Source organism: Centrocercus urophasianus, unplaced genomic scaffold (assembly GCF_019232065.1).
Source record: "Centrocercus urophasianus isolate 14NV4802_14NV808 unplaced genomic scaffold, USGS_Curo_1.0 seq_13, whole genome shotgun sequence".
NCBI lineage: Eukaryota > Metazoa > Chordata > Aves > Galliformes > Phasianidae > Centrocercus > Centrocercus urophasianus.
The window spans coordinates 38,316,372-38,344,158 of NW_024884475.1; the positions used below are offsets into that span (position 1 = coordinate 38,316,372).

The window sequence follows — 27,787 nt, forward strand, 5'->3', positions numbered from 1 at the left end:
TGGGTTTCATGAATCTTTAAAGAAAAAACGTCAGAGGGAACATTAACGTTGGGAGTTGTGGGTCTTGGCGATGGATTGAATAAAAGTCACGAGTAGTAAATAAATGCCTATTGTGATGGCTTTTTAAATGTATTTTCAGATAATTCTGAAGACCTGCATTGTCAAATAAAAAATCTGCTGTCAGACGAGATAGGCAGGCAAAAAATAGGTAAGATTATTTTAAAATACCTTAACGTAAGTGCAGAAATATAAAGACACTTCCAACTTGATGTAAATTTTTGCTGAAGGAAACACAGGAGAACACCTGGAAATCTATGATTCACTAATCACAAATGAGTGAATTTGTTAATTCACTAAGCATCTTTAACACTTCATGCAAATGTAGAGTACTCAAAATCATAATTATAAGTTGAATGAGATCTGGAAAGCAATCTGGAAAATGCATGGGACATGTTTATAGACAGGACTTGTTACTTCCTCTTTGGAGTACTACATAGCCCTACTCTATTTTTTTTTTTTTAACTTCTTTTTTTTCTATGTTCAACAGTCACCGTTTTAATTGTCCCATTTTCAGCTTTTTGAGTTAGCACATTGCTTACAGTTCAGTGAGAGGGTTTGAATTAATCTTGCACAGTGCAACTTAGGGTGCAGATAAGCTGCCTTCTGTGATATCTGAATTGGTCCTGTGGGAGAGGATGGCACAATGGGCACGTGGTGGATTGTAATCCCATGCTAATCTGTTTTTGTTATTTCCTCCATTATAGTTTTTGAAGGTACACAACTATATTGTTGTGCACAAAATAATATAGGCAAAGCCTGTTGTTGTTTTTAATTTACCGTTTTTTATTTTTAGCATTTAAATATTCTTGACTAATTTGTTCTCAACTCTTAAAGGAGCCTTTATTTTTTTCTTACAAAATGTAAAATTCTTACTGTATTCATACATTGCAGCTTAGAAAAATTGAAGTTGAGATTCTATTAAGTCAGAAGATGAATATCTGAGGAGTCTTGGAAATGCATGGGATTTTCTGTTGGCAAGAGTACTGTTCTTTTTCCAGACCTTGGAGATGGAACTTAAGAATTTGGGAGAGAAGAGAGGCAGCTCAGGCACCCTCTGTTACTTTTCTCTTGCCATAAGAAAGGTGAAACCTTTTCACTTTTGCTGACGAAGTCCTTCAAATTTGAGGAAGATTCTTAGTCATTTTTGAGGAGTTTGTCTTCACAGTTAAAGTATATTTGCTTCTCTGTATTCCTGAGCTCCTAATGTCTGTATGTCAGAGCTTGACTAAGATATGTAGAAAGAAATCCAATGTCAAGCTAGCATGGTGACTGTTTAACAAAAAGCAGAGTGAAGTAATAATGAATGCAAAAGGAGGCTACTGGCAATACCTTATTCCCTTTTTTTTGTCGTGAAAGCGAAGTGGTATAAATATCAGCTGGGAAGCGCTGATGCCTTGAGATGGAATAACAGCAGATTGCTTAATGCTTTCTAAATGTTATTTCTAATTAAATACGTTCACAGTAAGTATGAAAATGACTTAGAAATTATTTCATCCTTTAAATTAGTGCTGCCTTCCAACACGCCTAATGTTCGTCGGACAAAAAGGATACGACTTAAACCTCTGGAATATTGGCGAGGAGAGCGAGTGACCTATACATTGAAGCCTTCAGGTACAAGTTTCCAAAATACCCATCTCCTTGTTCCTGATAGGGCAGTAAAGGGAGATCTGTGGTTTGATCCTGTGCTATCAAAGCCCTGAGATGCTTACTATTTGTGAACTTTAAAGAAGTCACTTATTTATGGTCTTCAGCTGATTAGTCTTTCTCCCAGCATCCTTGTTTAAGCTGGAAGTAATTTAAGCAGAAGATGTTAAATAAACTTGCATTAACAATTTAGCAAATTTTAAAAAAAGATTTGCACTAGTGTGTTTGTTAGACGTTCTGTGACAGCAGGAGCTGCTTATTGGATCATTTTTGGGAGCATTTTTAATTGCGTGGGCACTGCTTTCTAGAGCAGATACTGTAACGTTTTATCTAATCTCAGCATTAAATACCTTGGTGATGGAATACATCTTGTACTCAGACTAATTTGGTCTTTTGCTGATTCATCAGTCCGCTTGGAAATAGTATTTCCTTTTGTCCCTGAAGTCAATACTTTGTCTTAAAACTTAACTCTCATGTTCTGGCTTTCTGAAAAGTTCCTTGAACATACTACCATCGTGCCCTTTTCTTTAAAATCTCAAAAGCGTGTTGCACTCTCAGGTACTTGATGTTCTGAAGCTTTTTGATTTTGTTCTGGCTTTCTAAAGCTATGTAAAAAGTTGAGCATCAAGGAAATATATACCAAACTAAAATGATCATAGAGTGTGCAAATCTTTGTTCTTGTAAAATAATTAAAATAATTAGTATGTGTCACTGAGTTTCACTCAACTTTCTTTTCTTTCAGGAAGGCTTTTAATTAGTGGAATAGCAGGTGCAGAAGCAGAACCTCAAATGAAGAATAAGCCGAAGAGTCATCATAAGCAGAAAAGAGCTAGAACAAGTATAAATGCAGACTTTATCCCTCTTCTTTTGACACTTCAGAAAAACCCTTCTGTAATGAATTTTCTTTTGCTCCAAGTTTTTTCTCCTGTGACAGCTCCAGATTCTCTAACTGAAGATCTTTTTGTAATGGAATATGTTAGTGATCTGATGCAAAAAAAAATGCATTCCTCTTACTATAGTGCACCAGTGCTGTCTGAAACTTCACTGGGTTGGGAAGGAAGAGAGAAATCACTGCTCCTGAGGTGTTGTGGTGCCCTTAAAGCTGAGATGAAAGAAAATAAGCTGTACTTCCTTTATGATGCTCATGTGTTCCATTTTATAATGCATAATTAAGGTATAAAAACTTCTGGTTGTTTTGTTGCTACCAACTGTAATATCACATCTGAATGTGAGTTAAATTCAAACACGTGATCTAGGTGAATAGAGATTTACAAACAATCCACAAAATAGATAAAAGTAGGCAATAAATAGATGCTTAAATGCCCAGGAATGGGAAGCTTTGCTAGACTGTTTGCAGTGCACAGGTAGTGCTCAGAAGGGAGGCAGGATCAGAGTCCAGAAACCTAATTAATTTTTTTCTGTGCGCACTCTCTCTCTGGAAGAGATTTTGATGCAAAAGAGCCTTTCTGTATGGGGACACACTGGAGCTTTTGTTTGTTACTGCTGTGTTTCTGTGTGAAATTGTAGAGGAAATAAATGCTAACAAGGATGGAGAGAGAGAACACTGTGGTCGTCCTGACACAATTCCAAAACAAAACATGGATGAACAGATCACTGGAGAAAGAATAAGGGAGATAACAGAGAATATTGGTGCGAATTTCTGCTGCGTGTTTCTGCTGCACTTGTTTCTTTACCACATAAAGAAAGTTGTAGGGCTAGAGGAGGTTCAGAATAAGCTTTCTGAAGACATGGAAGGATTTATGTACCAGAAGCAGCAACATAAGTGAAGGCTCCTTGGCCCTGGAAACACTGCAGTGGTGTGAGATAAAACTATAAAACCACAAGTGGCATGGAGAAGGGAAATAAACATTTTTTCTTTTATCACAAGAGCTAAAAAGTGTAAAGGGAAGATAGCGCCACCTGAGTTTTTCACAGAAAATAAGCTTTTTTCACTGCCTGTTGTGTATTCCTTAACACAGAATACTGTGGAGAGAAATATTTTTGTACATTCAGTGCAAGAACAGGATAAATTCATAGAAGACTTAACTGTTAATAGGTCTTCAATAAAGCAAACTACACATAGAAGTGGAAGATATTCTGTGGAAGCTATTGCTCCATTACAGTATTCTGGGAGGTAAAAGGTGTGCCTGCTTTTGGCCACTGGAGGAGACAAGATTCTAATTTATCTGAACCTTTGATCTGAGTGCAGCTTTTAAGTTTATTTGCAAGTTTGTGGAAACTTGAGCTGGTAGTGACTGTTCATATGTATGTTACAAAAAATATTGGCTGCTTTATGTTTCTTTGAGCTGTCTCTAGAAGTTATGTGTTATCTGTTTACCAGACATTATTCCTGAGATACTTAAAATTCAAGGGTGTTCACAAAAGAGCAACATGTACGAGACCCATTAGCTGAATTGAATTTCTAGAATAAATTCCTGAATTTTAATGATACAATAAAAATTCCTGGATAGGGCTATAGAGTTGCACCTATTGCTGTCTCTTTTTATAGAAGTGTTATTTTGAACAAAACTTTTTCAGTCTCTTAGCCCTGGTTGTCTCTGCATAGTGCTTGAGCAGACATGAGTGCCTATAAAGTGCTATAGCTTGCCTTTGACATCCTTTTTCTTACTACATTTAGAGGAATTTCCTGTGCACTATGGAATTAAACTCGCCTACTTACAAGAGTTATCTCTCCAAGAGACCTTTGGGATATTTGTTTCGTCTTAAAAATTCTCCAGAGTCTCTTTTCCCTTTGAAAAGTATATGATTGTCATAAACTCTTAGGCTATTGTCTTCTCCGGAAAAATGCATTATATGATAGAAAATATTCCCTGATTTACAACTTAGGATGAGATTCCTGTAAATAGTGTCTCTTGAGACAAGGAAAAGTGAACATGTAGTTGTTCTTTTTGAGCACTTTCTCTCTTTTAAGTCTCTTGATGCCCATCAGCAGTTGTAAAAGGAAAAGACTTGCTTTTCTAAGTTAGCATGTATTTTATATCCTTTCTTAATATTCTGTTTCTAAAAGAGTTCTTCTCCTAAAATGCAGCTACTTTTGAATAAATGCTACTGTTAATAGCACAAGCAATATCATTGGCATTGCTCTGAGAATTTCTTTTTGATTTAGAGTCCCTTTACCAATCACAGATGGAAATTTTTCTGATGAAAAAAATTATATCTTCAAAGAACAGTTATATATTTTTTCTTCTATCAGAAGAAAGCGGGCTTTAATCTGTTTAGTCACTTAATACGGCAAATTCAGTAACTTGTCTGAAATCCAAAATTGTGATTAAATAAGTATTTCAGTTGTGGAGTGATTACTCTCCTGTATTTTTTTTTTTGTCTCCTTAGGAAGTGAGGTAGCGAAATGTTTGGATATCCACCTGGCTGATGCCTCTAAGCCAACCAGCATACTGGATCCAGTAACAAATCAAGAAGTTCTTCTAGGTAAGATAAAGGGATATAACCAAGGACCTTTCTATATTATGTAGTAAGCTTTTAGGTATGGACTGCTGTAGGAAGAAGACTGCTCATTCATTTTGAGGCATAAAAAGGTGAGCTGTTGAAATATTCATTGCTTTTCCAGACAACATTTTGAGAGACAGAAAAAGAGGAAGTCAAATGTCCTGATTATTTTTTTTTTCCAGCTGATGATTAAGTGTGACTGGTGGGGTTGCTGCACTGAAACAATGCATAGGATATGTAGTTTAAAAAGAGGCAGAACTAAGAAGATGACTGTGTTAATAATAGCATTTAATCTTATGACTTTCCTTGCAGAGTGTGTTAACTCTGGAAGCAGTCACTCATGTTTCTTCGAAGATGAATCAATAAAAGTATATAAAAGTTTGAATACATCTGATTTTGCTGCTGGTAAATTGATCTTGAAACCTCTTAAAGAAAAGGGACACCAGTTTGTCCACATGGATACAATAGTAAGTACACTTTTTCCATACTTCTTTAATGGTTTATAGGTAAACAGAAAATCACAGGATCATAGAATGACTTGGAAGGGACCTCAAAGATCACATTGTTCCAACCTCCTCCTGCCGAGGGCAGGATTATCAACCACTGAATCAGGCACTGGATTGTGAGGTGCCCAGGATCTCATCCAACCTGACCTTGAGCACCTCCAGGGATAGAGCGTTCACAGCCTCTCTGGGCATCCTATGCTAAGGCTTCACCATTCTGACATCTACTCTAAAACCTTCCTTTTTTAGTTAAAAACCATTCCCCCTTGTCCTATCTCTACCTCCGCAAAAAGTTTCCATCCTGCTTAAAAGCTCCCTTTTAAATACTGGATGGCCACTATCAAGTCTCCATGAAGCCTTCTCTTCTCTGGGCTGAACAAACCTAGTTCCATCAGCCTGTCTTTGTAGGAGATGTGCTCCAGCCCTCTGATTATCTTTGTGACCAAAGTATTAGAATAGTTAGAATTAGTATGTGGAGTTAATGGGTTTTTCATATTTTTTCCCCTAAAATGTGGAGATATATATATATATATATATATATCCATATATATATATATGTATATCCATATATATATATATACAGTGTGTGTATATATATGGATATACACAATATATATATATATGGATATATATATTTTATATATACATATATATATACATACTATATATATATATATATATATATATATATATATATATATATATATAGGAAATACAAACTGTAACAGTTGTGAAATTAAACAGTTAAAACTAAAGGAAATTCCTAGAGGTAATTTTACATGCACATTATTCTTCTTTCTTTCACATTTATCATGCATGTCCATGTCTGCTTACTGAATGGATTGCAAGCAAGATAGAAGTATTAAATCAAAATTGTCCCCCTGCCACCTTTCAAGCTGTGCATCTTAATTTTCAATGGGGAGGAGGAAAGGAGTTGCAGCTCAGTTTATTGTTCTACTTCATTACAAAGTATGAACAAAACATTACTTTTTCTTGGATAACTTAAATTTTTGTAAAGGAGATGTTGCTAATCTTAGAATCTTTTGGCTTTCCATTAAGGCTTTCTATGTTATCCGTGGCCAGATTATTATCACCTTGCATAAGACATCATATTACCTGACTTCAGGGGATTATTTCTATGTTCCAGCAGGTAAGTGCATGTCTTCAAAAATCAATTTGTTGGGAACGGATTAGACTAAATTACCGTATTAGGAAGGAATACTGAGGAGAATGGTTGGGAGAGTTAAGTTTGAGTAGAGAATGGGGAAGTACCCATGAGGAAGAAGGGAATGTGACCCTACAATGGGCACGGTTGATGAACTGATCTAGATGTTGTGATACAAACACTGCTTGTTTACCTTGGCTTCAGGGCTCATTTAACAAGCAGCTTTAAAACTGGTAAAATATACAAAATAAAAATGTAGTTGTTGAAGTCAGGACAGGACTTCAAAAATTACTGTTGGCTTCTAAAGAAAACCTTTTCTGTTTTTATTTATAGGAAATGGATATAATGTACGTAATCTTCTGAATGAGGAAAGTGTTCTTCATTTCACACAACTCAAAAATGACAGGTGAAGAACTTTCTTCCAAGAAGTTGCTTGAAGTACTTTTTAAGCTCTTGCATTTTTTTGAAATTTTTTTTTTGCATACAAAGTATGGTTAAGTGCACCCACGTTAACTTTACAAACTAAGGCAGAACTGAGGAAATCAACATAGAGCTACAAAACCAACTCAGACGTTTACTCTCAAACTTCTGTGAAGCAGTGAAGGGCCTCGCTTTGTGACGGGCACTTTTCTCATCCAAAGACAGTAAGATATACTTGAAAACTGGTGGGAAAAACATATTTTTCCAAAGTGCACTTTTCTACCTAATCTCCCAAAAATGCTTAGCACTTGATTTTGACAATGTCAGATAACTCAGCTAACATCTGTTGGACTTATTGTCTGCCTGATATAAATCTCAGAATAATCCCTCTTTGCCATACTGTTTGTACTTCAGTAATTGCTGTCTAGGAGATGGACTGATGGAATGCTTGTGTGCTAGAGTCCAGCATTCTTCTAATATGTTCATGGCAGCAGTTTTTTCCTCATCTAGCAGGGGTATGTTTAGTACCTAAAATTTGTATTAGTTCTATTTTTTATATTAAAGCCCTGGATGTTGTGGATAGCTTTATTTTGTGTAACAGTGATAGGTCATTGCCAAATATGTTATTTTAATATCTTCTTTTGTTTTGATTAACAAATTATAATGATGACCTTTGGGAAAACTGTAATTAAACTGCATACTCCAGAAGCCAGGTCTAGACAGCAGATGGTACACATAACATTTGTCTCCTATGTTCTTCAAGGTTCCTTCTGGCTGAACATAAGAATAAGCTGCAGCTACTCTGGTAGAGTGTTTTCTAAGTGTGGTCAATGCAATTCTAGAAGAGAAAGAGAGAAAATTGAATTGGAAACTGTTCAGGGGCTGAATACTTGAGGATTGAGGACTGACCTAGTAAGCAGCCGTGACCATGATCTTACATTAAATCTAGAGTACCAATTAAAGCAGGGAAGATGAACTGGCTTTAGTGCTTACCATGAAGAAACAAACAAAAACCTTACAGGTGAGAAGTAAACTGTGTGTCAGAAAAGGCTAAGACACTGAGGCTACAATTTCGGTGTGAGAGATGTTTTAGATGGGTGAATTTTATGCATACACTTCTTTCATTCTCTTTCAAGCATTCTTTCCGGTAGTGAATAGAAAGGCTGACTTTGTACATACTTAGAAGTTAGATAGCATCTTTGCATTTGGTGTCTAGGTCTCACTGGATTCCTGAGTAGATGAAACAGGAGTATGGCAATAACCATTTAGCTCATCTTCTTGCTAAAAACTATTTGCAGTCAAGGTTAAGTTTGCAGGGAAGCAACTTATTTTCTGCTCAGCCTCAAATTTTATAAGTGGTTTAAAATAAGGTGGTTCTTTTTCCTTTTAAAGTCAGTTGTAGCTGATAACTTGATTTTGGCAGCACTTATAACTTACGGGCTTCACTGGCCTCCTCAAGGTTAGTGAGATTAAAATGTCCCTTCTGCTTTGGAGCCATGCCAGCTACCAAACGGTCACACGCTGTCTCCACTGCTTGAGGGAATCCCACCTGTAAAGCCTTCTGTCTTTAAGGCTTTAAACTCTTTAGGGAGGCCCACAGAGATCTGGAAGTTTTCCACTTGGAAAAGAATAGAAGGCTAGCACTAGACCTAAAGAACCTCTGCTCCTATCCAAAGCATGTCTCCCAGCAGTCAGGGCATAAGTAGAAAAATGGAAAGTAGAAACTTTAGTGTTGAAGGCCACCAGGGAGTTCAGAAAGAAGAGAATGCAGAACAAACTTTCCAGAACATCTGCCTGCTAAGATTGGATAGAAGAAGAATGTCTTGTGAAGGTGTTGGTGAATGTGTATGGACTGTGGAGCTGGTGGCCTTAAAGGAAAATGTAGGTGTGTATTGTCACAGAACTCAAGGCAGCTTGCCACTTTGCAGGAGTGTGTTTTAGTTTGGTCGGTTCCGATGGAGGTAAAGCATTGCCTGGCTGTTGTCTTTTCTCAACTTGGCAGCAAGGTTTTGAGTGGATTTTCTTTGGTTCTCGAGTAAGTGATGAGGAATCCATCCTGCTGAATATTTTAAGCAGAAGTGGATGCAGGTGGGTTCTTGCCACAGACTGGAAAATGGCAGATGTTTAAGTGCAAGTTCAGCATCAGATTGCCACAAGTGCCAGTTTGTTCTTTTTAACTGTGACTGAGTGTCAATGGAGGAGTACTGTGGGTTTGGAAAAGTAAGTAACTTTTTAGACTAAGTGGTTTGGTTGCTTCGTAGCTAGCTGATTTCTTGTGTGAAATGTTCAACATAGTATGCACAAAACATTTCCGCTGTTGAGCAGCATCTCAGTGTTTTTTGTTTGAGTAGTAAAATCAGTTATGTCAAGGATGTTTCTTGCAGTTTGCACAGTTTTGAAAAAGTACTTGCTCAAATCAGTTATTCATTTCATCAGTTCTTTTTCTTCACAGTGTTAGTTTAAACTAAAGAAATAGTCACATAACTTGTATTTTGCTGCAAGTTGACTAAGAAGTATCTTTAGGTCTGCAGTGAAAACAGAGCATGATTTTGTAAAGTAGTTTAAGTGGCTCCAATGTTCTATCATTATAGGAAAAATATCTTATTTTGGGAAGGAAAAGAGAAAATGGAAATTCACTTTTTTACAAAGTACAACAAAGTTCTTAATCTTGCCTTATCTAAAGGAACAATTCCACTATTTGCCACTAGATGGTGCTTCAAGCACAGCTGTTTGTCCTTGACTAATATCCATACTCAGTAGGGTTTGGCTTTTGTGAATTCTTTTGGGAAGAAGAGTGTGTTACAAATGCAGGTAAAGTCAATTGAATTCTGTTATCAGTTTCCATTAACATTAGAATTTGGCACTGAACCTTGCAAAGTTCATTCTGTTAGCATGCAAGTTGAACTAGTTGCAGACACACACAGTTGTGTGTGTCTGCAACTTTTTTTTTTTAAAAACAGTAGTGCACAGCAGGAGCTGAGTTGTGCTAGATTGTTTCCCCATTGTCTAGACTGCATTTTTTGTTTTAACTTGACACTTGATGTCTTGTAGTACATGGAAATGGAAATGGAGGAGAATCTACAGCTTGAGTTGCAAAGTTCTGTTTGCATTCCAGGGCTCCTGTGGGTGCTGAGTTGTGCAGTGTGGCAAATGAGAACTGGTCATTGGAAGGAAAAAGTTGATGTTTCACCTCTGCTTGGTCTTGCTGTGGCTCCTGCTTCCTACATTGCTGTGTATGTCAGACTACTGGTAACCTTTGGCAGTTCCTGTTTTTCCTTTGATGGAAGAGATATTGCAAAGAAATTAATATGAAAAATCCCTCTGAAATCTGAGAACTTAGCATTTTTCTTCCTGCCAATAAGTGATTCTTTTAATTGGTGTATTTTCTACTTTGTTTAGTAATCCAGTTTCCACAGACTACTATGATGGTTTCAAACAGATATGTGGTGAAGTCTGGACTGGGTAAAATGCTAAGGAAATAGCCCATGCAGAACATGTTGTGGGCTGTAGCTTAAATATATATTTTTAGGGTCTCTCTAATGCTTTTTCCACATTGCAGCTTTTAAAACAGTGCTTAAATTATTTCCTAGACTTCAGTGGTTCATATATTCAGTTCAGATAGCACAACGTTTTGTTTATAGTAGAATACAGAAAATATCTCTAACAGTAGTAGGGATCGGAGCCAGGTTTGTAATTGCTTTGTTATGCTCAAATTGTTAGCTGGCGTTATGTGCTGTGAACTCAAGTCGGGATGCTCTGCTGCTACTTGGGTACATAGACTGTTCTTTGAGGAACTCTGGTTTAAAATGTTAACTCATTACTTTCTGTCAGCAGTAGTTGAGAGAGCTGAAACTTAATGTTGGATGGTAAATGTGTCCTGTGGTGAGTGTTTTGATAGCAACCTAGAAACACGTTAAGGGAGCTTAACTGGCAATGACTCCACAGTGGAAAAGTTAGATTTTTTTCAAGGCTGTGGCTTCCTTTGAGAAAAAGGACTTGGTGTTTATTAGGTTCTTTAGAAAAATCTAATGTTTTCAGGATTTCATTTTCTTATAAAATTGTTTGTCTTAGTGAAGAAAGCTTTTCTGTGTAATTTGAAGGAGGATGCAGGAGAATGGTTGCAAAGCCATCAGATGTGTGTGCATCCATATTTATATTACTTGGTAAACACAACATAGGAGAATGTGAGCTGAGTGATTACAGAGAAATAAACAGCAGTGATAAAACAGACTTTTGAAGTGCATATACAATTCCTTCTATTTTTTCGAGTACGCACCTGAATTAGTTATCTGTAATTAAATTAACATCTGAGGAATACAATATAAACTAACGAGCATTTTCCTCATTTTTGTAATAGCTAAAAATGCATTTCAGCATGAAGAAATGTTTCTTGCCTTTCTCGTGATACGCTCTACTGCATGATGTGTATTGTAATACAGCATTTAAGCAGTGATTGACTCCATCAATACATCCATCTGCAGTGTGTGGAACGTGGCTCTCATGGCGTTGACGGCTGCAAGTGAGCACCTTAATATCCTATTGCTTTATGTGGGTGCTCACGGGCTGAGTCAGAAGAGCTCTCGCTGACGCATTTCTCTAGTCATATAGGAAAACCTTCCTTTAGAATTCACAATTAAACTGATTTCTATGGTCCAGTTTGAAAATGAAAACAAATAGTTGGCACCAGTCAAAACAGTTGGCTGCTTAGCATTACGGAATGAACATGTTACGGGAGTTGCTCAGTATTCTTGAGCCCCAACAATAAACCTGTGTTCTTTTTTTTCCTTCATTTGAGCTGCTGTACCCAAGCAAAGATACACAAAAGACTGTAAAACTCCATGTGCTTTGCATTTCTGTAGTCTTTTCTTGTTTAGGGCACAAGACAAGCAATAAATGAAATGAGCTGAAGGAAGCCAAGTGTATATTTTCTCAGTCTGTTGAATTGAGATGTAAATCTAAGTGTTCACAGAAAAAGATAAGTAAGATTTTACGCTTCTCTTTGCAGCTTGATAGGTAAGGACTTCTAAATTTGGAAACTGAAGAATTGCAGTGCTCTTGATAGCTGTGTGGGAAGTTTATAAAATGAGTAGGTGCAGTGGGTTGACCTTGGCCAGCAGCCAGCCACAGTCTCTCACTCCTCTCCCTCAGCAGGGCAGAAGGAGAAAGAAAGATGAAAAAGCTCCCAACTTGACATAAGGACAGGGGGATTACTCACCAATTACCATCATAGCCCAAACAGACTTAAGTTGGGAAGGTTAAATTACTGCAAGTCAAAAATAAGAGTAGGACAGTGAAAATTAAAACTAAAAACACCTTTTCCCTTCTCCTCAGAAAGGTGAGCTATGCTCACAATTCCTTCTTCGCTCTTACTTGAGCTGAACAGTAGGGTCCATACTACTTAGTTTCTCCTGTTGCATTCTCCTTGCCCCCCTCCCCCCCTTGCTCTAGCAGGGAACAATACCACAGGTGCAGTCCTTCAGGAATGGACTGCTCCAGCAGAGATCCCCAAGGACCAAAGTTCCTGATGGATCATCTGTTCCATCTTGGGCTCCTCTTGATGGACTGCAGCTCCAGCCCGAGTCCTGCACCTGCAGGAACTCTCCATGGGCTGTGGCCTCCTTCAGGATTTGCCTGCTGCTCCTGCACTGATTGCAGATCTGTTTGTCTCACAGCTTTCTCATTCCTTTCTCAGAGGCTGCTCCTGCAGCACCCTTTCTTTTGTTCCCCCGAACACTTTCAATTGCCAAAACTTCAAATAAATAATAAACTCATTACAGTAGGATTGCTGATGATGCACATCACTTATCTCAGTGTTTTTACATGCTTGTGTGGAAGTTGCCCTTTCCTGCATCATTAGCTGAAGCAAGAATGGATCAAAATATCAGAGATAAGGTATCACCATGTGGGTGTCTTCTGGTATCAACATGGTGTAAAGAGGGAGAGGAATGGTATGAGAGATGTGAACATAATGAAGAGCTACACTGCTTCTCAAATAAGTGTTCTGGTGTCCAAAGTTGTGGCAGACTGGCTTGCCTAGGGTTGCACTAAGGGTTTTCCATGAAATTCAGTAGCAGAACATGACTTTTCTGAAGGGGAGGGAAACCTTTCTGGTGTTGGTGCCATCAGAATGCAGGTGTCTTGCTGGCAGCTTACTCTCTTGGCTTGGGATTGGGTTAGTGCTGTGATGAGTTGCATTTAGCTTGACTAGAGTTAGAAGATTGAACTAGTAAACATGAAATAGAATCCTCTGGACAAGAGACGTGAACGTATTAAATCTTGGCCTTTCTTTATCACCACTTTTGTGTTGTATTACGGAGGGGGTAATTACAATGAAGGAAACTAATTACGAAAAAGTTCTTCCACAATCTGAACTGGAAATTTTAATGCTGACAAAGCAGGGGCTCCCATAGGGTACAGTAGGCTATAAGCTGAAGAAACTAAGCACTTCTCCTGTATTTCAGTAAGCGCTAAGTCAGCTCTGAGGCTAATTAATCAAAACAAATTTACAATTAAGTCCAGGAAGGAAGACTAATTAAGTAGCCGGTTAAGAAGAAGTGCTGAAGGAGGGATCAACCTTAAGGGGAAAGTATGAGACTCCCAGTATTGGCCCATGAAGGACAATTAAGTGATAATTGCAGAGGCCTTTCTGCATCCAGCAAATGCTTTCTGACTTTATTATGGCTGATTTTCTTCATATTAGAACACGTTTGCTTCTTAAGCAACTCAGCTTTACTGTGCACTCTTAGTGTAACTTAATGCAAAAGCTGGTGTGGGAATCTGAACACGGCTGCCTGACTTGAGCAGAATTCTAGCTAGCAATAAAAGTCTCAATATGTTTTGAAGAAAAAGCAGCACTAAATGTTTGATTTTTTTTTTTTTTTTTTTTTTTTTTTGCCTCTTTGTTCAGCAGTGTACCATCTTAGCATCCTATTTAACCTTTCCAAACAAATTACTTTGAGTGGATTATCTCATCAGAATTTATAACAGCTTCATTTTGTTTGGTTGCTAAGAGCACTTAAGTTCACAGAAGTCATTACCTTGTCATGAAATGGCTTCTGTTGCTTACATCTAACACCCACGCTGCCGCATCGCATGACATACTTGTGTTTCCCGATGAGGGGAAAAAAAGAGAAGGAAGAGGGGCTTACTGCTTACAGTAATACTGTTTTTACTGAAAGTAATTTAGCTATTCTTCTGAAGGGTTTTTTAAGCTTGCATTTGTTTTGCTGCAAAGCTCAACTCTGGCAAGATGCTGAGGGCTGCAAATGAGGTGCATGCCCCAATCTTCCACCTCTCCTTGGCCATTTCCATATGACTATGTGTGCAGATGTACATTTTTTTAACGTATTGGATGTATGCATGGTTTAAGAACTTGCTTAAGTGTCCAGGTTTTTCTCTTGATTTTTCTTGAACTCAAATTATTCCTGAAACTGTAATACTAAAAAGTAGTATGTATATTACAAAAATGTTGATCACAACTTCCTTTTCTTTGTGGAAATCTATACACACATGCTACCAGTGTGATGCGCTGTATCCTGCTATGCAAGCTGGCAGTTGTTACCTTGCCTTATCTGTTCAAGGTGTGTCTTTTTGTCTCTCCTTTTGCTCCTTGTAGTGGCTGTGTAAGGAGGCATTCATTTGCCACCATCTCAATTCTCTCACATCCTGTATCAAGTTAGAATATTCTCTTCCTGCATTTTTTGTTTTGCTGCCTGAAGTAATTTGGGGGAGGGGGAGTATTCCAGTGCCCTCTTCAAAGGTCTCTTTTTTTTTTTTTTTTTTAGGTTAGTGCTGTTTGCAGTGACTATTACTTTTCTAATTCAGTTCCAGATATTTGAATTATTTCAGAGGTGATCCTCTGGCTCCTCTCCTTTGAGCTTTGTACAAGGCCTGGCAACGCTCCCAGTTCTCGTGCTGAGTGAAGTGATGCAATGCTTCCTTTGGCCTCTGTCCTCTTAAAGACTTCATAGTTTTAATCCCAAGAAGGTTGGCTTAGGACATTACTGGCAAGGTGTTTATCATTGTCATCTGCCTTTTTTCGGACTGCAGAAGCGGAACTGACACCTCTCCAGGCACACATGGTTGTCCTTGAACCACATCCCTCAAGCACGAGGCTGGCTCTGCATTGCTAAAAGAATCCTTTTCAATGCCATTTCACCTGGCCAAGCATAACACAGAGCATCAACGTGTGCTTTCTGCACCTCTTGTAGCACTAATTCAGCATGCTGGTGATATCTTTTGCCTTGGCACAATTTTTCTGTGGCTCTGCCATCGCTTAGGCACCACGCCATGTCCTGATTTTATGTTGGCAGCCTAGAGCAGGCATTCACCTGCTCTTACATCTTCATTCCTGTTACCTGTGGGAATGCTTTTGGCACAGAGGTCTAGCATGGAAGCATGTGCCCACTGTTGCGGATTTGCATGAGCACAAATATCATGGAATCATAGAATTGTTTGAGTTGGAAGGGACCTTTAAAGGTCATCTAGCCCAATTCCCCTGCAATGAACAGGGGTGCTTACAGCTACATGCAGTGCTTGGAGCCCTGTCCAGCCTGACATTGAATGTCTTCAGAGATGGGGCATCCACCACCTCTGGGCAACTTGTCCCAATGCTTCACTACCTTTACTTTAAAAAACTTCTGAAATCCCGTCTAACTATTCCCTCTTACAGTTTGAAGCAATTTGCCCTTGTCTTGTTATAGCAGACCCTGCTAAAGAATCTGTCCCCTTCTTTTTTTATAGCCCCATTTTAGGTATTGAAAGGCTGCTATCAGGTCACCTCAAAGCCTTCTCCAGGCTGAACAGGCACTCTCTCAGCCTGTCTTTGTAGGAGCGGTGTTTCATCCCTTGGATCATTTTTGTGGTCCTCCTCTGGAAGTGTTTCAACAGGTCCATGTATTGAGGACTCCACATCTGGGTACAGCTCTCCAGGTGAGGTCTCACCAGTGCAGAGGAGAGGGGTAAGATCACCTCCCTTGACCTGCAGGCCATGCTTCTTTTGATGCAGCCCTGGGTACAGTTGGCTCTCTGGGCTGAGAGGGCACACTAGTGGCTTGTGTTCACCTTCCAGTGCACCAATACCACCAGGTTTTTTTTCAGTAGGACTGGCAAAAATATTGTTACCTCAGCCTTCTCCTTTTCTGTTGTTACCAGCCTAACTATGTTGCTCAGTAAGGGGTGATATGCTGTCTTGGGCTTTCCTTTTCTGGTTGATGTACCTATTGAAGCCTTTCTTACCCTTCTTTCCTTAAGTCTGGTTCCAGTTGGGCCTTGACTTTCCTGACCCCATCCCTCCACAGCCTAGCAGGTTCCTTATACTCTTCCTGTGGTACCTGTCGCTGCTTCTACTGCCTGTGCATTTTCTTATTGCTCTGCAGTTTGACAAGTGGGTCCTGGTTCAGCCATGCTGGCCTTCTGCTTTTCTTTCCTGACTTCCTTCACTTGGGGATAAAGAGCTAGTGTGCCCAAAGGAAAGCTTTCTTAAAGCTCTGCTGTGCTCCCTTGTCCTCGAGGACTGATTCCTAAGGGGTTTTGTTGACTGACTCCGTGAAGAGCTGAAATTTGACTTTCCTAAAATTAAGCTTCCTGATTTTACTCTTTATCTGTCTTATATTCCTCAAGAACATGAACTCCACAATTTGTATGGTCAGTATGGCTCAGCAGCCTCCTATCCTTGTGTTATCAATCAGTTCATTCAAACTAAGTGCAAAAGGTCCAGCACTGTTTTCTCCCTTGGTGGGACTGCTACTTATCTCATGAAGTTATCCTCAGTACAGTCCAGGAGCCCCCTGAATCACCTTTAGCTCACCGTGCTACTTTTCCAGCAGATATCTGGGTGGTTGAAGTCCCCCAACAAGGTGAGAGCCTGTGCACGTGAGCCCTCCTGTAGCTGGAGAAAGGTTTAATCAAGAGGCTCCACTTGATCAGGCGGCCTGTAGTAAACCCCAACCACAAGGCTCCCCTTTTTGCCACAGTCTCTAACTCTGACTTGTAGGCTTTGGACTTGCTTATAGCCATTTTTTAGGGTCAATCTCTTCGTGTTTTATTCTTTCCTTGATGCAGAGGCTGATGCCACCTCCTCTTCTTCCTTGCCTGTCCCTTCTGAACAGCTTGTAACCATCAACAGCCACACTCTGGTCATGGGAATCATGCCACCGGATTTCTGTGATAGCAACTGCATCATGGTTTTCCAGTAGCACAGTGGCTTCCAACTCCAGTTTGTTTCCCAATCTGTGGATGTTGGTGTAGAGGCACTTCAGCTGGGCAGCTGTTCTTGTTACCTTCTTGGAGGATAACTCCTTAATTCGTTTGTAGTGTTTACCTTCAGTCTCTCTGTTCCCTTCATCATCAAACCACCTTGTCCTTTTAACTTAGCTATGATATCCTGTGTTGTGGGCAGGCTCACTATCATCCCTTTTCTCCTTCAAACCTAGTTTAAAGCCCTGTCAATGAGCTCTGACAGCTTCTGGGCCAGAATTCTTTTCCCCCTTTTATACAAGCAGACCTCCTCAGCAGCCATCAGGCTGGCACAGAGTAAGCCGTCCCATGATCGATGAAGCCAAAATTCCTGTGGTGGCATCTGCTTCTTAACCAGGTATTTATCACAAGGGTTTTTCTGCTCCTCTCATTATCCCTCGCTGCCGCATGAAGGGATAGTTGAAAGCACCACCTGTACTCCTGCACTGTCCATTAACTGCTCCAGACCCATGAGGTCCTTTTTGATAGCCCTCAGGCTTCTTTCAGTGATTTAATGTCTGCCCGCCTGAACTGTCAGTGGAGGATAATGATCAGAGGGGCAAACCAGACCAGAGAGTCTCATAGTAATATCCTTGACCTGGGCCCCAGGGAGGCAGTGCACTTCACTACGCGTGGTATCTGGCTGACATGGGGTCATATGCCCTTTCACACCTTGTTGCTGCTTGACTTTTCTGATCGAGAATTCTTCTGTTGTGATTTCTCTGGTGTCTGAAGAAGAACCTGGACTGAGTAGGCTGTGAGCTGTGTGTGGCCCTTCAGGATCACTGGCTGTTTGCCATTACTCACACTGCCAGCATGTTTTTCTCAATTCCTCTGGCAGCAGAGTGCAAGCCACAGTTAGCTTTCACTTGGAGGAGTATCCAGTACACCTGGAATCAACTACTCCAGAGGAGGAAACAGCCCTGCCATTTACCATGGGCTGATCCAGGCAGATTTGGAAAAGAGGGAAGCTCCTGAACACCTGCAGTACATTGATGATATCATCATGTGGGGCAGCATAGCAGAGGAAGTTTTTGAGGAAGGGAAGAAAATAATCCAAATTCTGGAAGCCAACTTTGCCATAAAACAAAGGAAGGTCAAGGGAACTGCATGGGAGGGTGGTCCAGTTCTTAGGAATAAAATGGCAGAATAGATATCATCAGGTCCTTATGGATACGATCAACAAAATAACTGCTCTATCCAAAGCAACTAGCAAAAAATTTCCATGAGCTTCCTTTGGTGTTGTGGACTTTCGGAGTATGTGTATTCTGGATTACAGTCTGATTGTAAACTCTATATCAAGTGACCTTTGGCTTTGAAAAGCAAGTCTTATGGTGACATGGCACCCCAGATAGAATTGAATCAGATAATGGGACTCATTTCTGAAACAGCCTTGTAGACACCTGGGCCAAGGAGCATGGTACTGAGTGGGTGTATCGTGTCCCTTATCATGCACCAGCCTCTGGAAAATGATAGAGTGAACTGTTAAAGATTACACTGAGAGCAATGGCTGCTGGATGCTCGAATTTTGGGGCACACAATTAGCAAAATCTACCTGTTAAATCAACACTCACGGGTCTGCCAGTCAAAGCTTATACATAATGTAGAAGTAGATAGCGTCCCCATAGTGCATGTGAAAAACATCCTGGTCGTGGAAAAAGTGTTCCAGCCACGTGTAGCTTTGACAGCTCCAAACTTCATACAGAGGAACCAGTTTGTTAGAGAGTGTGTTTAATTGAATTAGACTAATGTGCTTTTTTTCAAGTCATAATTATTATTTGACACTAATATTCTTATTGATTTGCCATTGGAATATGTGGATGCTCTAAAACCTTTGCTGCTGTGAAGAGAATAGGAAGTTGTTACTGGCAGTAACTAACACTATGGCACAGAGATGTTTCACTATTATTTTGTAACTGAAAATTGTCTTAATTTGGATGAGCTTATTTCTATTCTTTTTGTTTTTTAGACCAATTGCAGGAAGCGTGTTGTCGGAGCCCTCTTCCCCCTAGGTTCACCTTCAGACTGAAGATCATCTAATGGGAGGGAGTTCTAAAGAACACTGTTAACTACCATCCAGGTAGAAATATGTCCCAGTACTGGAGCGTGTAGTTTCATTGGTCTTAAGAGTATTTTCCTCCTCTGTAAATTGTAAATATGTGGTTTGTTACAAATTAGTTTTTCCTTCTTGTCAATAAATGTTAAATAATACAAACCCATTTTGATTTCTTTGCCTTTCTAAATCATTTAAAAGTGAACTTTCTGGTAGTTGATGAAAGGTTGAAATTGCAAGTAATTGCGTGAAAATGAGGAGCTTGACTTGTAAATAATGTATGATGTATAACATTGAGTGGTTACAAGAGCATCAACAGTGAATCTGTTAACTGTTTCAGTGGAGTTGCTCAAATTTCTAAAAGAAGTTTGGAAGTTAAATATGCCAATTTGCCAGATTGTCTTTGAAAAACAGTGTTCCTGACTGTGGCTTTGGTTCTGGTGTTACTGCCATAGGTATACAGGAGCTCCAGCTTATAATGTTGTAGGATCTTTTAGTTTAGAGGTAAATCATGAACAGAACTGAACTTCTGCATTGTCATAATCTTTTAGTGCTCTTGAGATCTGATGTTTGACAACTTGTCCACGAGTTTTATATTTGCCAGGAGTGTCAGCTTTTAGTTTGTTTGTTTGTTTGTTTGTTTTTTAATCTCTTGGGAATTTCAATCTACATAGATCTACTATTAATTCTACAGCAACTCACACATTTTCTCAAAAATATTAATGTCAGTAGCAAAAGTAGGTCTCTCTAGGAAAAGATTTAAAATCCAGTTTGGGCTCAAGTATATAGTGCATAGCATTGGCAGTTAGTGTGGGTTTTTGTGTTTGTTTGTTTATAATGCACTTTTGCCACAGCTCAACTTGTTGTTCTTACTGTAAACTAAGTGTTGTAGGCTTGTCTGACATTTAAAACTTTGGAGTTTGGAACAGTATTAAAACCATTCTGACATTATAGAAAAAAATTTTGAGGGTAGGAGAGTGAGAATAAATGTTCTCCTGAGCAACAGTGACCTATGCTAAAAATGATAGTGTACTGAGGTATTTAAATGCTATGGGAAGAAAAAAGAAAAGAGCAAGAGGAATTTTCCACTCTTGGAATGTTCTGTTAACTCCCATCAACTATGCCCTTACAACGCTGGTTAGCATTTTGCCAGGAAGGGCCTCGTTGAAGACCAGACTTTGTACCTGCAGTTCTTGAAGCCCTGTTTCAATTCCAGGTAATATTTACAATTAAAGCGATGGAGAATCAGGCTTTGGGTTAAGACCTCAGCCTACATAAAACTCATTCTGTATTCTGCCGCTTTTGCCTGTCTGGGAAGTGTGTGCATGTACCCACCAGCATGGGATGTGGGAAGGGGATGCTGTGTTTGCACAAAGAGCCTAAAACTGATTCAAGTGCTGTTTTGTTCTTTCGAGCTGCTGATTAGGTTGCTTTGTTGAGTCCCTTGAGCAGGAAATGAATCTCAGGACTCTTCCCTTCCCTTGGATATTCAGTCAGGGTCATGCTCTCCTGTGCTTGTGGTCTAACACGAGGAATCATTACTGCTTTTCTTTTCCACAGTGTTGTAAGTAGGAGCGGAGATGCCTTCATCTGGAACAATCCATAACATTGGGTTTCTTTTAATTGGGTCAAATCAATGCATCGGACAGAAACAAAGCAGTAACCACGTATATAACATACTGCATTTTGCTAAGCAGGAAGTAATGCACCTTTTTCTTTGACTTACCTTAAACTTGAATCAGTCAGAACATGTCCTTCCTGTACCTATTAGACTCAATCATAACTACGTAGAAGTTCTAGTGAAATCTGTAAATTGACTCAGCTTTAATTTTTAGGTAGCAACAAGTCTTTGTCTTGTATCTCTGTACTGATTATCTTTTTGGGGGAGGAAAGGACTGTGGGGTGTCTTTTCAGTTCTTCCAGTGACCAGAAATGAGATCCATGTCAGTGGAAGGTCCAAAATGTTTCGTAAGTTTTAAGGTGCGATTAACAGGTAAAGTGGACAATTTGTAGGGCATGAAAGAAGGTGAAGGGTATATTTCTTCTGCATGTAGTAAAATTCAACTTTTTATCTTAGTGCATGGAAACCAAAGTGCAAGCTACTTGGAATGCATTTATGGACATAAAGGGAAATCGTTCTTCAAGCAGTAACACATCTTCTTAAGCAACAGTGTACCGGTCTAAGGTAACAGTTTTGCTGCTGCTAAATACTAAGACCAGTTTGTGCCTCAGACAGAGGAGTGACCAACTGTCTCAATTGTGTACGCTAAACCCTTTTCATCTCCCAGGCTGCAGCACGTGTGGCAGGTAAATACTAAGACGTGAGAATATTAGGAATTTGGGAATATCCAGAACTTAGAGTCCCCTGTCACAGCAGAAGTGACCTGAGATTGCACAAGAGCTCAGGGTCACAGTGGCGGTACCAGTGTCCAAAATTATCCCAATCTGCTGGTTTGTGCTGCCACACAGAGGAAGGAGACAGGTTATGCAGTGGTCTAGAGTGGTTACCCTGTAGCTCAGTTCCAGGTACAGTATATAACTTATTGGCACCAAATGCACCACAAGCTATAGAACTGTTGCCCTGTTATTATCTAATTCTGAACATTTGTGCCTTGAGATGTGGTGGATATAAAAGCAAATGCTTATATCCAGAGCTCGAGAGTTGCCTCAGAAGTTCTGCATTGTCTGGTGGTGGTAGAAGAGGTCATTATAAGTCACACTTATTGCATGCTTTTGGCAGCTCAGGATTGGTTTTGTCATGTTAGTCTTTTGGTGCTTTCAGTACCTGCAGGTACAAAGATCCTTCTCTCCTGTGGGAAGCAAATTGGTTATGCTGGTATGTGGTCTGCTGGTGTAGAACTAACTGCTTTCTCATGTTATTCTGCTGTTACTAAAATAAAACTTTCTCCTCTGCAGATAAGCAGTTTAAACTCATCTGTTAAGGCTTGTGCTTTTTTTTTTTTTCCCTTTTCTGTTCCAAGTTGGATATTATCCACACACATATGTTTCAAGATATACATCAGACCAGGGCCAAATGATTTGCAGCCTAAGAAATTAACTGCAGATTGAGTTACATTGTGCAAAGAAAGTCAAAGGACAAGGTATGGAAAGCTGTCTACCTGCCTCTCTGGACACCAGGGAAAAACCTTTCCTATGCTGCAGTAACTTTGCTTCTGGTGCTACCTCATCCTCGTGAAGCTCCATCACCCACTGGTCCTGCTGACAGTGTACCTGTTTTGTGGTGCTCTGAGATCCCATTCTGTGTAGCAGGTGGAGAGCAACTCTTTATAGCTCAGATTAAATGCATTTCTTCTGACTGTTTCCCCCTCATAAAAGAAACAAAGCATAATTTATAGAGAGTTCATACAGCTCTGAGGGTTCAGAGGCTTGAAGTCCCGTGTTTGACTATTTTAAACTTGCAATGTAACATTTAGGCTGCTTTAGGTTGCTCTCTACTAAATCTGGGGAGAAAAGGCACTTGGGTCCTCAGTACAGAGTTGAGGGAACTTGAGCAAGATGCAGCCTGGTACTGCTTTGACTTTCCCTGCTGCTGGTTACATTTCAGTTTCTCCCTCACATTCATACAAGGTGAGTGGTGGAACTGGCAAAAATATTGACAGGATAGTGGTTGGTATCCGTTCCCTTCTCTCTTTGAAGGTAAATGGGGAATGCAAATGATTTGACCAGAATGAACAAGTGAGATGTTTCTTTGGATTTGTTCAGTAGCCAGTGACAGATCCTGTTCTGGGAGCACACCTCACTGCACTGCACTGGGCTCCGGAAGACAGACAGGCACCAGAGGGAAACACCGCGCCAAGCTGTTGGCAGCATGCACACGGGTTTGTACTCTACCAAAGGAGGCCAGCATGTACCAGCAACCTGCCTTCCTTTCCCATGCAGGAGGTATCTATTCATTTTTTGTTTGTGCAGTTCTGCTGGGGGCAGTGTTGGCTTTATAGCTGGTTCTGGTTTTGGAAGCTCTCTGCTCAGTCCAACAGATTATTTGCTCTTTTACATTATTCAGGTCTTTGTACTGAGCCTTCTGCTTTCCACTGACTTGCTTGTTCAGAGGTTTGTTCCTGTGATCGTGCTTAGTGCTTTCTTTTGATTATTATTTGTGTTTTGAATGGATTGAGGAGACTTGTCGTCTTGTTTATATCCATAGAAACTGGAGCAAAGGGATTTTAGTCACTAAATTTACACCTAGGCAGCGCTGCTTATCACAGTTGCTGTCTTTCATACAGGCATATATTGTGAGCCTGTGTTTGCCAATGATAGCGACTAAACTCCTCATTTTAGACTACATTATAGCCAAGCTGCTGTGCTCAGAGTGCTAAAAGGGTTATGTTTCAGTGGAGCACATTCATTGGCTCCAGAACAAATATTGCAAAAGGTAGTGCCTCTGCAAGTGAGATTGTATTTGAATGTATTATGGCAGACAGTTAAAAGGTATACCTAAATGGAAGCAGTCACATATATAGAAAAGAACTAACATTTAACTCAGCATCCTTCCTGAATATTAGCAATATCAATCTTGTGTATGTAGCTAAGTCATCCCTTCTTGTTGCTTGCATTGCTTCCTTAATCAAGCATAAATATGAACTCTGTGTGGGGAGTGGTATTTTTTCCCCCCGTGCTCTGTAAATGAAGTTCTGTGATCTCAGGACATAGCTTCTGTTTTCCACTAGAGGCCAATAAAGTGTAAGACAAGACAGCTGCAAGGCTTTAAGCAGGAAACTCCATCATTTTTTTCCCTTCCAGACCTGTTGCTCAGCTTTTGTATTTATCTTAATAATTTCTTCTTTCAAAAATGGTTTGCCCTCTAATAAAGAGGAATTCAATTGCTAATTCTTCCTTCCAGTTTTTTGTTCCCAAAACCTTCATGGAGTTAAGAGTTGTCCTCTTGATTGGTGTTCTCCTTCACGTTTTCAGTTCACAGTTAACCCTGGAACAGCCTCCACAGGATAAGTTGGTCATGAAAAAGGCTCTGGAAACAGAATGCCAATGTCAGTGCTTTGGTCTTTTAAGAGTTGCAGGAAATGTTATGGCTTTAGCTACTCCATTTTTCTGGGGGTCATCCCAGACAAGCTGCATCCAAACCAGCAGCATCCCATTGCAGCTGAAGGGCAGGGGCCCATCCGTGCTTTGAAATCAGTCAATCTGGGTGCTGTAGCCTCCTGGCTCCTTGGGTCTTCTCTCAGTCCCTGGTAACAGAACAACTCTGCTGTTAGGCGGTTTCAGGACAGCCAGAAGTCTTCAGATACAAAGAAAGTTGTGCCTGCTCTGATGCAGACAAGAAGCGGTCTGGGACATCTCTTGTTGGCCCGGGAGCTATCCCATGTTTTCTAAATGGAATAACTGCCTAACATCAGAAATGTTTACAGTGTGACAAAAGCACTTATTTGCCCAAAGAAGCCAGGTTGAAAGGCCTCAGGTAGCCTGATTTAGTGGGTGACAACCCTGCCGCAGCAGGGGTTTTGGAACTAGGTAATCCTTATTGTTCCTTCCAACCTAAGACGCTGACATGGGCTGCCCAAGGAGGTGGTGGAATCATTGTCCCTGGAGGTGTTCAAGAAACATTTAGATGTTGTACTGGGGGACGTGGCTTAGTGGGGAAATATTAGTGGTAGGTGGACAGCTGAACTGGATGATCTTGGAGATCTTTTCCAACTTTGGTGATTCTGTGATTCTTGATACTGAAATGTTTAGGATTTGGTTGCTGCTTAGCAAGGGTCTCATGTATGTGTAATCCCTGTTGCCTTGCTCCTGGGCCTGGTCATAGTACTGTGATTTGGTTGCATCTCCTAAACCTGTGAAATTGTTCTGAAAATCCTGGTGAGTTTGCCTTTGTAGCTAGACTTCTCCCCTTTTTTTTCCTTTTTTTTTTTTTTTTTTTTTCTTTTCATTCAGTATATGCTGCCATGGTAGGATTGCAGCTCAAAAGAACATTACCCTGCCAACTTTAATCCGAGCGTGAACTGCAGGACACGTGTGGTGGCTTGGCTTAACACACTGCTTTTAGCCAGAGCACCCACAAATCCTGGCCCGCAGAGAAAAGTGGATACGTTATTATTGTTTACTCTTCACTAACACTGGTGTAGCGTAGCAGGGAGTCTCAAGCAGCAGCAGCAGCTTCCTGGCCATTATCTGCTGTTGCCAGTAACTGTGTGTGTGCAGTGTGATGGTGTTACACTCATGAAGGACCTGCTATCAGAGAATGGTACCAGCTGGTAAAAACAGTGAGAAAAATGAAGCAGAGAAAATCTGGCTCAGCTTTATTTATCTCCTCATGTGAGCAGCGTCAAAAACACTCCTGTGGTAAATAGCAGAAAATGAAGAAGTAAGAAGTGTGACTGACATCAGCTTTTAATCGAGGAATATATAGCTATTTTTGCAAAATGAGCAATTTCGTCTATTGCTGGTCACATATGCTGTTTAATTTCTCTCACTTTCCTGCTGTACATCTTTTTCTTTTGTATGTGGAAATCAAATGAAGTGTCATCAGGAGCCAATTTTTAACATTAAATGTTCCCCTGTATATGTGTGCGTTCAGATTTGCCTGACAGATTAGGACCTTTTGGTACAAGATGCTGTAGAAGCAAAATGAAATAATATCTGCTCTAGAGTGGTTATGTTCTAATTGACAAAGGGAAAGTGCCTGTGTGTAATTTTTCTGGTGTTTCTATGATGCTTGAAACAGTGGGGCCAGGGCTTGAAGTTCTGTTACAACTCAAGTCACTATTTATAATTCTCAGTTTTCTGGAAGAAGGGTGTTGCGGAGTGACTTTCTTGCTGTAATTTGAGCAGGCTGAAGCAGGCTTGTGGCCTGAAATGTGAGCTCCAAGTTTCCTGGCAGAGTTTCAAGACGAGCACATCTCTCTCTGTGGAGGTTTGCCACATCGGAAAGGCTCAAATGAGAGAAGGGACTTGGGGTCTTCTCGCTTTAACCCCAGGGGGCTGTTTCACTTGGCAAGTGACAGTCCCTTCCTGCACAGCTGCTTTGCCCACCTGTTTTCTCAGGACAGGCATTAATTCTGGAAGTTGATTAGGTCTGGAGAGAATGTCGCCGGTCCTGGTGGTGAGGTGTTGGAGTAGAGCTGGCAGCCCTGTGGCTGTGCTCTGGTTATGGCTCTGCATTGGGCCCTCGGCTGCCACTCTTCTGCGAACCATTGCATCAGGGCTCATTGCAAGCTGCTCTGCCCAGGGGAAACCCACTCAGCTGGCATCTGTAGTGTTCTGTGCTGAGCCTTTCATGCCATCCCGGTAGTGCAAGTCAGTGGGATGCTCGCAAATGAGCAGGAATGTTTGATCTGGTCCTGTAATTTTGTTAACTGTTTCTCCTTATATTAATTTACATTTGGATGATTCAGTAAGAAATTACAGCAGAATTTAATAACACTAATATTAAAAAATCAATATCAGGTCTGCATAGTTCCATCTGATTAGCAGTTTTTCCTCTTGATTAAATTATGCATTTTTAATACAAGCCCTGCGTTTGTCTGTGATAATGTGGCACTGTAGCCCTCTGTGCAAAGTGAGCATATTTCAGTGCCCCCTTTGCTGCTGCCAGATGCAAATCTCCTTGCTTCTCAGGATTTTTTTCTGTACCCATCACACTTCTTGCATAGAATAAAAGGTCATTGGAAATCTTGATTATTCTTGGAAATAACTCAAACTCACGCTTATTTCCTAGGCTTGATATGTTTCATCCTTGAGTGCATCAAAAATAGATATGATCAAAAATGAAAATTTGTCTGGGAGAAATTGTTGGTAGTTCTTTCCAGTACTTTTTTTCCATATAAAGTGGATTTTTTTTTATTTTTATTTATTATTTTTTTTTTTAGAAACGCATAAACTGAGTTTAAACCGTTTTTCATTTTGGGTTGGACAGCTGAATGGAATAAAGTTATTTTAGGACTTTTTGTGATAATTTTTACCAGGGTGAGAATTGAGAAGTCATTCACCCAACTATAAGTAAATCATTCTTCAAGACTGCTAGCAGCGAAGCGTGGTCAAAATGATGGTAGCAAGATTCAGGATCTCACTGAAGTGCATAGTGAGATGGGTGTTGAGTTCAGCGTTTCCCCATCCCTGGAGGTGCCCAGGGTAAGATTGGCTGGGGGCCCTGGGCAGCCTGATCTGATGGAGCAACTTGCCCATGCCAGCATCCTATGGGGCTTGATGGGCTTTAAGATACCTTCCAACCCAAGCCATTCTGTGGTTCTGTGATTCCATGACTGT

General features: G+C 40.2%; 1 protein-coding gene across 5 annotated transcripts in view; it reads left to right on the forward strand.

The window, feature by feature from the left end:
• Positions 1-27,787, forward strand: part of CENPC (centromere protein C) — a 90,715-nt gene that overhangs the window by 11,763 nt on the left and 51,165 nt on the right. Inside the window, exons 11-19 of one of the 5 annotated variants that reach the window (XR_006167767.1) lie at positions 140-208; positions 1,567-1,671; positions 2,447-2,542; positions 5,056-5,151; positions 5,482-5,636; positions 6,732-6,822; positions 7,171-7,243; positions 10,373-10,490; positions 19,463-19,692. Coding sequence is in view for 4 of the 5 variants with exons in the window: in XM_042812443.1 (XP_042668377.1) it covers positions 140-208; positions 1,567-1,671; positions 2,447-2,542; positions 5,056-5,151; positions 5,482-5,636; positions 6,732-6,822; positions 7,171-7,243; positions 15,082-15,133 (737 nt within the window). In the remaining variant the exon portion in view is untranslated. Of the gene's footprint in view, positions 1-139; positions 209-1,566; positions 1,672-2,446; positions 2,596-5,055; positions 5,152-5,481; positions 5,637-6,731; positions 6,823-7,170; positions 7,244-10,372; positions 10,491-15,081; positions 16,025-19,462; positions 19,693-27,787 lie in introns of those variants that run through there. The other 4 variants (XM_042812444.1, XM_042812443.1, XM_042812445.1 and 1 more) reach the window with 4 other exon arrangements.